The following is an 8,915-nucleotide window of genomic DNA, read 5'->3' as shown; positions in this document are numbered from 1 at the left end:
TTAAATTGACATCGAAACTTACAATCTAAAAATTAAGATGTATTTGAAAACTAACCTATATCAATCGATGTTTTATGAATTATATGCGTCTCATCGTTCATTTCATGCTATTTAACCTATAGAATATGGTTCAATGACTTGATTCCTTAATGACATCGATATCTTCTATTATAGTTTAATTTTAATAAAATATAATTATTGATCAAGTCTACCTCATCACCGTCGCTTATCATTGTGATTGTTATGATTACGAATGTTAAGTAACGATGATGAGGTAGACTTGGGCAATAAATTAATGTTATTCAAATTAAACTAGAATCGAAGGAATCAATGCAATGAAGAAATCGTATCATTGAACTACATTTTGTGTTAAAGAGCAGGAAATGAATGATGAGAGACATGCAATTCGGAAAACAGTGGTTTGTTTAAGTTGGTTTTCAATAATAGTTTAATTTTCAGATTATATACTACTTCATCAATTTGAATGGTTGTATTTCTTTAATGGGAAAAAAGTAATCTACATATTATATAATAAATTATGGGAACTTTCCACAACAGTTATCTATTGTAACTGTGATGAATTATAATTTATGTTCTAAATGTCACTGTTGAGAATCGAATCTGAGACCTTTAGGTCATTCACAACGGTTGAGAATCGAACCTAGGACCTTTAGGTAAATCGCAACAGTTGTGATATCGCACGCGCTTTCTATTATACTACAACGGTCCCAGGACCGTGATTGTAAGTAACACATTTACACCAACACTCTACTCTCTACATAACAACGCTAGGACCTGCATGATTATAGACTTTTTCCAACCGTTATTAAATACCTTTTTCGTAGTAGTGCGTATAGTTTCTTGAGTGTATTCCATACACTCTTAGGGTTTATTCTTCAATAAACTTTTCAAATATGTTTAAATCCACACACTGATTGATCAAGAAAAAAGATTTCCAATCCTTCTTCCTAGACTCACGATGAACAACTTTTTGCGCATCACTTGCATTGGCTTCAAATCCAGGTAAATCATCCTATTTCAAGAACATCTTAAAATCTGAATATGTTTCATTTGCATGCACCATCTATCATAGTTCTCCTTTTTTAAACACTGATAGATTTGTTGAAAATTGATTTGAAATTATGATCCCATTCCCCATTGAAGGGAAGGTTAATTGAACCAATGCTTCCTTGAGATAACTTCCAAAGAGAAAGGTTTAAATGGTAATAAAGAGATAAGAAAAATAACACTTAGTCAAGTGATTCTTTTGAAGCATATAGTGCTCGAATGATTAGTAAAGCGAACTACATGTGCAGCCTATATATATATATATATATATATATATATATATATATATATATATATATATATATATATATATATATATATATATATATATATATATATATATATATATATATATATATATATATATATATATATATATATAATTAAAAAGCAACTAATCCTAACTAACTATTCAAGCCTAACTGCTTTGAAATGACTTAAGTACTGTCTGTCCCTGTGTCACATAAGAAACTCCACTTAATTAACTATGAATTACATACAAAATAAAATAAAACAATATTTATTTATTTTTAAATTAAAAGTAAACAATCTTGCTATGTACTATCTTTTTTTTTCTTTCTAAAAGTGTCTTCAAGTCAGTTTTTTAAAAAGTTCTCCAACGTGGCAAACAACATTTTCAATTTCTGAATCATTGGAGTTGGCCAGGTTGGGCAACCGTAGTAATGCAATGCAACGGATGTTTAGAATAAAATATTAATAAATATAAATATGAGTGTTGCTGAATGGCTATTTCTTTATTTTTAATAGAAAATTGTAGGACCCAATATGAGTTTTTTAAAATTGTACCATTGGAATAAAAATTAGATGAGTTATTTCAAGATGACGTGGTTTAATGGGTCCCACAAAAAACTTAAAAAAAAAAAAAAGTTACACCATTAAAGATGCTTCCATCATGTATCTATACATACTTGATTGTCTCCATCATCATACCACACTTGTACATACAAATGAATCATTTAGTTCATGTATATTTTATATAATTATACTAAAAATAGAAACTAATAGCCAACAACACAAATTGATGTATTAATTCACTAATTAATTAAATTAAACAAATTAATACTACAACACTAACTAATTTTCCAAAACACAAGCAGAAAAAAAAGGTGTGTAATTCTTCTTTACCATATGTGTTAGCCTATTTTGATCTGAATCATAGATGAAAGTGTTATGTACATGTATGTTAATTACAAAAATCATAGATTTGTAGATAGTAATTAATAGAGATGAATAATTCTGGAAAAGAAAAAGCATTGAATCTTGACACTAAGGACAAGCTTTATCTCCAATCTAATGCCTCCAAAGCTCCACCATCCCCCAAACAGCCTTTCTTCATTGGTAACAAATTATAATTTTATCAACAATTATTATTATGTTTTTAAATTATTTTTACACTAATTAATTTTTTTTTTCAAACTAAAATTTTTCAGGTGTTGCTGGTGGAACTGCATCGGGGAAAACAACTGTATGCAACTTGATAAACAGCCAGCTTCATGATCAACGTATTGTCCTCATTAATCAAGTAATTAATTCTCCATAATATTAAAATTTTATTTTACTTTAATATTAGGGTGTGAAGTTGAATCATGTTACATATGTGAGATAATAAATATGATTTTGTAACAAAAAAAATGATTTTTGTTTATGCAAATCGACCAAATGTGTCTATGAAGGCGATTACAGAACGACCGTAATTCTGTATTATTATTCGAATGAATTATAGTTTTCACGGTTACAAATAATTTTGTAGGACTCATTTTACCACTCATTGAATGATGATATACTACAAAAAGTTAATGACTATAACTTTGATCATCCTGGTGAGTACATAATTTGATGCATAATTATTTTGAAAAACCTAATCAATTAGATTAGAATAATAATTGATATTCCTTCCTTAATTTTCAGATGCATTTGATATAGAGCTTATGCTTTCTAGTATGGAGAAATTAAAACATGGGCAACCGGCTTCCATACCGAATTATAATATGAGTACTCGTAAGAGAATTGAACCTCCACGCCAGGTATTAACCTACATATCAAAAATCACGAATATTTGCTTTAGACCCTACACTCTTTTTATGTTTTGGTTTCTTGTAGGTTCACCCCGCAGATATCATAGTTTTAGAGGGAATACTAGTTCTTCACGATTCTCGTGTTCGTGATCTTTTGAACATGAAGATCTTTGTTGACGAAGGTTGGTTAATTAATCATAATTTTGTCTCTTGTTCATATGGATAATAAACACTATTATGATTTAAGCAATGCAGATTCTGATATTCGCCTAACGCGAAGGATTCAACGCCTCACAATTGAACATGGGAGAAACATTCAAAATGTTCTAGACCAAGTTAGTTAATTATATGATTAAGTCATTAATGCATTGTTATTCAATGTTGTTTAAGAACTAATTAAAACATAAATATTCAGTATTGCAGATTTGTAAAACCTAGTTTTGAAGATTTTGTTCTTCCAACAAAAAAATATGCTGATATTATCATACCTGGGGGAGGAGATAATGATGTTGCTATTGATTTGATAATTCAAAATATTCGTACAAAGCTTGGTCAACATGATTTGTGTAAAATATATCCCAATATTTTTGTCATTTTTTCTACTTTTCAGGTAAATATTTCTCAATCATAATATATTTTATAAAAAAAAACTACTTAATTACATTTTTAGTCTCTTTATTTTTGTTTACTGGTATTATTTATGTATACAGATCAAAGGAATGCATACTCTAATCCGTGATGTTGGAACTACAAAACATGATTTTGTATTTTATTCAGATCGTCTTATTAGATTGGTAAACTTGTTTATAATTTGTGTAAAATTGAAGTAATTTTAAAAATTATCATAAATTTTGAAGCATGATGATTTTATTTTTAGGTTGTTGAACATGGACTTGGTCACCTTCCTTTTACAGAAAAACAGGTCACAACACCAACAGGTAGTTATTTTTTAACAATGATACATTTCTTTAAAAAATTGTATTCATATGTTTAATCTTGTGGATGTAGGATCTGTATATTCTGGTGTGATTTTTTGTAGCAGATTGTGCGGAGTATCAGTTATTAGAAGGTACTTAATTTTAAGTTTTTAATATATGTTGTCGGGGGCGCAGATAATATTGTGCAGTCAAATAGTAATTGCAGGAAGATTTATGTTCTCGAGTTGGATAACTTACTTGATTTGAAGTAAGGATTAAAGAAGTTAGAAGACGCAAGTTTAAAATCGGATGAACGAGAAAATATTAACCTAACAATTAATTATTAATGTTGTAGGGCTAAGTACTAGAAATGCATACCCTTTAAATTTTGAGGTGGATGAAGCATATTAAACTTATTTATTAACCGTTTTCATTTGAATTAATCTCAGTGGAGAAAGCATGGAAAATGCATTGAGAGCATGCTGTAAAGGAATCAAAATTGGTAAAATACTTATTCTTGGACATGGCACAGATGGAAGACAGGTTTGTGGATGCCAATACCTTGCTTTTTCTTATTCTTCTAGATTAAGGATATGTTTGGTGATTTATTTAATCAAGTTTATCTATTAACATAAGCACTTCTGACCTAAAAATATTTTAATGAAATGGTAAGATCTCTTCCAATTTAATCAAAAGTCTAAGTCTAAGTTTGAATCCAGCCCTAATTTTTGTTGTGTGCAAATGAAACCAAAAAACATAAACACTTTTCTGAAGTTATTTTGTTGATATACGTTATTTTCAATTTATTTTTATAAATCTCTTGAAGACGGTTTACGAAAACAACTTAAAATTTCTAGATGACTCCACTCGTGGAGGCATTTATGCATGTGTTCTTGGGAAAGAGAGTGGTCCTTTTTAAGTATGTCTTTCAATGTCATTTATATTTTCTATTTGTCGTTCTTAAAGGTACATGTTAAAGTTTGGAAGAAGATTGTGAAAATTCAAAGGCGATTTCTTTGGGGTTGAGCTAGAAGGGATTCTAAGATTGCTTGGGTTATGCGGTATGGTGTGTGCAAGCTCAAGAATCTTGGAGGTTTAGGGTTCCGCAAACCTCGGGTAGTTAACTTGACCCTTTTGGATAAGTGGAGGTGGCGGCTAATCTCAAATGCTACAAGCATATGGAGAGATATTTTATTTTCTAAATATGGAGTATTTTCGATCTCTTCTATCTTGGGAGGGAAGGCTGAGTGTCTTTAGTTTGTGTCAGTGGAGAGGGGTGTCCCTTTTAGGAACCAAAGGGGAGGACCCCTCAGCCGAGATAATATGATTAAGAGAGTTGGACCTAGTCTTCTCACTTAGTTCTGGAGCAATTTTTGGGTTGAGGATATTTCTCTTCGAGTTAGGTTTTTTAGGCTATTTTCTATCCATGTGTAGAAAGATTGTACGGTGGAAGAGATGGGTAGGCGAGAGGTTCAGTCGTGGATTTGAGATTTTAAGTGGGGAAGAGATTGGTGATTAGGATTTTTTAAAGATGGTTCTTTATTTGCGGCCTATGTGTACTCTTTCCTTCTCACTTGGGAGTTGACTAGAGATCGTCAGGTCTACCTAGTGGAGTTAGTTCTTTCTAGAATCTGGAGGAGCTGGGCCTCTTCTAAAATAATTGTTTTTTCTTGACTTGTTCTGCAAGACCGTATTTCTACTAGAGAGAATCTTATTAAGAGGGGAGAGAGGTCACCCTAGTCCCAGCGGAGCCTCTTTCCTTTTCGGTTTGAAGACCCTTGAGTCGTCCTCTCACCTTTTCTGTGACCTGCGAGGCAGTAGTGGTTGTTTGGTACATGATTTTCAGGTGGCTGAATTGGAGCATAGTTTTACCTAAAAAAAATTTGACCCTCGTTCAGATGTTCTCTCTGATTGGTGGTTTGTCTAGGATTACGAGGGATTGTTAATGGCGTGGAATACTTAAATACTATTTTGGCTTGAAAATGATATCATGGTAGGTTCATAGATAACTCTCGTGCTTTTTAGTTTGGTTTGAGAATCTTATCTTACACTTAAGTCAATAGCAGCGTGGGTGTCTTCATCCTCCCTTTAGTGTGTTTTTGTTGTTTCTGTGGAGATGATACTGTTGTTTGCTGGTTCTTGTCTGGGGACCTCTAGCTAGGGGTGTGCATGGTTGGTTATTTTCAAAAACCAAACCATAACCATTTTAAAACCATTTAAATGGTTTGGATATATGACCATAACCACATTTTAATCAAAACTGGTTATAAAACCGGTTATAAATTTGGTTGTGATTATATAACCGGTTTTTAAAAAAAATCCAGTTTTGAAAATTATTTTTTCCGAAAATATTTTTTTTCAAAAAAAAATTAATATTTTGAAAATTAAAATATTTGGATTTGGATAATAACCGGATTATAACCGAATCCAAAATAATTTAACTGGTTAATAACCATTTAATTATATCCGGATTATATGAATGGATAACCAAACCATTAATAACTAAACCGGTTAATAACCATTCAATTATATCCGGATATTTAAAAGTGGTTTAGGTTTGGTTATGGATTTGGACATCAAAACCGGATATTTTGCACACCCCTACCTCTAGCCTGTTCTCTGTTTGGCGCTTTCATTTTGCCTTGCTTCAGATTTTATTTTCTCTTTGTTTGGAGGTTGGTGATGGTGTTTGTTTTTGCGATATTTATGCTTCTGTAATGTTGGATGTTAGGTACCCCTTATACCATCTTCAACCCTTTGTTTTGTACCTTAGTTTTTAGTGTCTTTTATTTATAGATTCTATTTGGTTTTTAAAAAAATTGTAACTAGTTGACTTTATATGATTTTTTGTTATAAAAACGGTATATGCATGCATGAGAAGTTAATTAAGCACTTAATCAAAGTGATTATCTCATAATCTGACAATGTGATGCAGTTAATCTATGAGAAGCTACCATCAGATATTGCAAGTCGTCATGTGTTGCTACTTGATCCTGTTCTAGCTACAGGTTTAACAAACTATATTAACATAAATAACTCTCTATATTTCATGTCTAATTATATCTAATAATTGTAATTGTTTTCAGGAAGTTCTGCAGTGAAAGCTATCTCTCTACTTCTGAAGAAAGGTGTATTAGAATCAAACATCATCTTTTTAAATTTAATAGCAGTGAGTATCACTATGAATTATGCTTATGTATTTTTTAATTCCTTGCACTATAGTATTATATATCTAAGTGTAAATTTCATATATGATGTAGGCACCACAAGGAATAAATGCAGTTTGTGAGAGATTTCCAATGATGAAACTTGTAACATCGGAGATTGATGCAACGCTAAATGAGAGTTCTCGTGTGATCCCTGGATTAGGCGAGTTTGGTGATCGTTACTTTGCCACGGATGATTAGTTTTCGATAGCAAAATCGAAATAGTGATGAAAATTTATCTATAGATTTGTTTTCTTTGATGTCAAATTTAATAACCTATCATCGTGTCATCAACATACAAACGCACAATCAATTTGTGTTTGTTTTTTCTTCTTCTTGAGTTTCTATAGTAAATATGATGCGCAATTACAAAATTAACAAACTTTGTTGAAGTAGGAAGCCGTCAATGTTCTTGTTTCATGATCTGGTATATTATTTCAGAACATATAGAGTATTCTTTAATCCGTATACACGAGTCTCCTTTTCGTAATCTCTAACTCTACCAGTTAACTTACATGTGCCTCTTCTTCACATTCTCCATTTGGAAAAGCTTACTTAAGTTAGATCATGCGTTATTTTGTGAAACTATAAATTGGAACAATTAGTCTAAGAGCTCGTTTGGCCCGACTTTTTTAAGTCTTAAAAGTTACTTTAAAGTTAAAGTTAAAAATAAGAGCTTTTAAAATTAAGTTAAAGTTGTTTGGTTATGATTATTTTTTAAACTTTAGAGTTATTTTTAATGCGTATTGATTAATTATTGTATTAATATTTTATAGTGTATAGTATAAGAAATTAATAGTATTATTATTGAAAATCATTATACAATAAAATAAGATATAATATACAAAACGAATAAAGAGTTGGACAAAACTAGTATCTACAAAAATGATGATGTAAACAGAAGGAGAAAAATAAAATAAAACATAACTCTAGATGTTATGAACCGTAGAAAAAATTGAAAAATTGTCATTTACTGCACTAGCGCATTTTTTTATAAAGAAAATGCTTTCGTTGGGATTCGAACCGCGGCCACATGTTTTAAGTTCTGAAAAAGTTGGTTTCAACGCCTTTTTTACAAGCTCCTTTTATTTAATTTTTTGCCTTGAGAAAAAAACTACTTTTTTCATAAGAGCTTTATAAAAAATGTGTTTGGCCCTCCATCTCCTTATAAGGAAAAGAAAAGTAGATAAAAAGTTGGGTCAAACACTACCTAATTGTCTTGATTGTAACTACAACTGCATATACTTTATTGTAGTCCAGGTCATGTCTTTGTAGGAATCCCCTTATCATAAATCGTTCTTTGTATTATAGACTCAAGTTCGATTTATAATTTTTCAATAATGATTAATTGATATGAAAGTAATTTTGAATTAGAGATAAACAATATGCATTATTGTTGATGGTTTAATGATTACAATACTATTTAATTTTAAGATTTTCTTGTTACTGGAATCAATGTCATAATAGTGGTTTTCATTTCAGCAAAATTATTATATATTTGATCGTTGAATGATATATATATATATATTAATTATTTTGGTAATGGTTTCAGCACCTATATATTTCAGGAAGGAGAACAACTTCATATCGGAATGATTTAATGTGTTATGCCAAAAGAGGTTCCCAGTGTAAAATGTAGTTGATAAATTTTGTAAGTGCTAAGATTCTCAATGTTTAGGCTGTATAAT

General features: G+C 30.6%; 1 protein-coding gene across 1 annotated transcript; it reads left to right on the top strand.

The window, feature by feature from the left end:
- Positions 1-2,315: 2,315 nt before the first annotated feature.
- Positions 2,316-7,524, top strand: LOC131650639 (uridine kinase-like protein 5). The gene is made up of 14 exons (XM_058920345.1): positions 2,316-2,427; positions 2,520-2,611; positions 2,840-2,909; positions 2,998-3,113; positions 3,190-3,286; positions 3,360-3,439; positions 3,520-3,714; positions 3,815-3,898; positions 3,982-4,042; positions 4,113-4,173; positions 4,471-4,564; positions 6,957-7,029; positions 7,108-7,190; positions 7,282-7,524. Exons 1-14 carry the CDS (start codon positions 2,316-2,318, stop codon positions 7,426-7,428), a joined length of 1,365 nt encoding a protein of 454 aa, XP_058776328.1. The 3' UTR covers positions 7,429-7,524.
- The last annotated feature ends 1,391 nt before the right edge of the window (positions 7,525-8,915 follow it).

This window comes from Vicia villosa, linkage group LG2 (assembly GCF_029867415.1).
Source record: "Vicia villosa cultivar HV-30 ecotype Madison, WI linkage group LG2, Vvil1.0, whole genome shotgun sequence".
Classification (NCBI taxonomy): Eukaryota; Viridiplantae; Streptophyta; class Magnoliopsida; order Fabales; family Fabaceae; genus Vicia; species Vicia villosa.
This window is presented reverse-complemented; position numbering and strand designations above follow the sequence as displayed.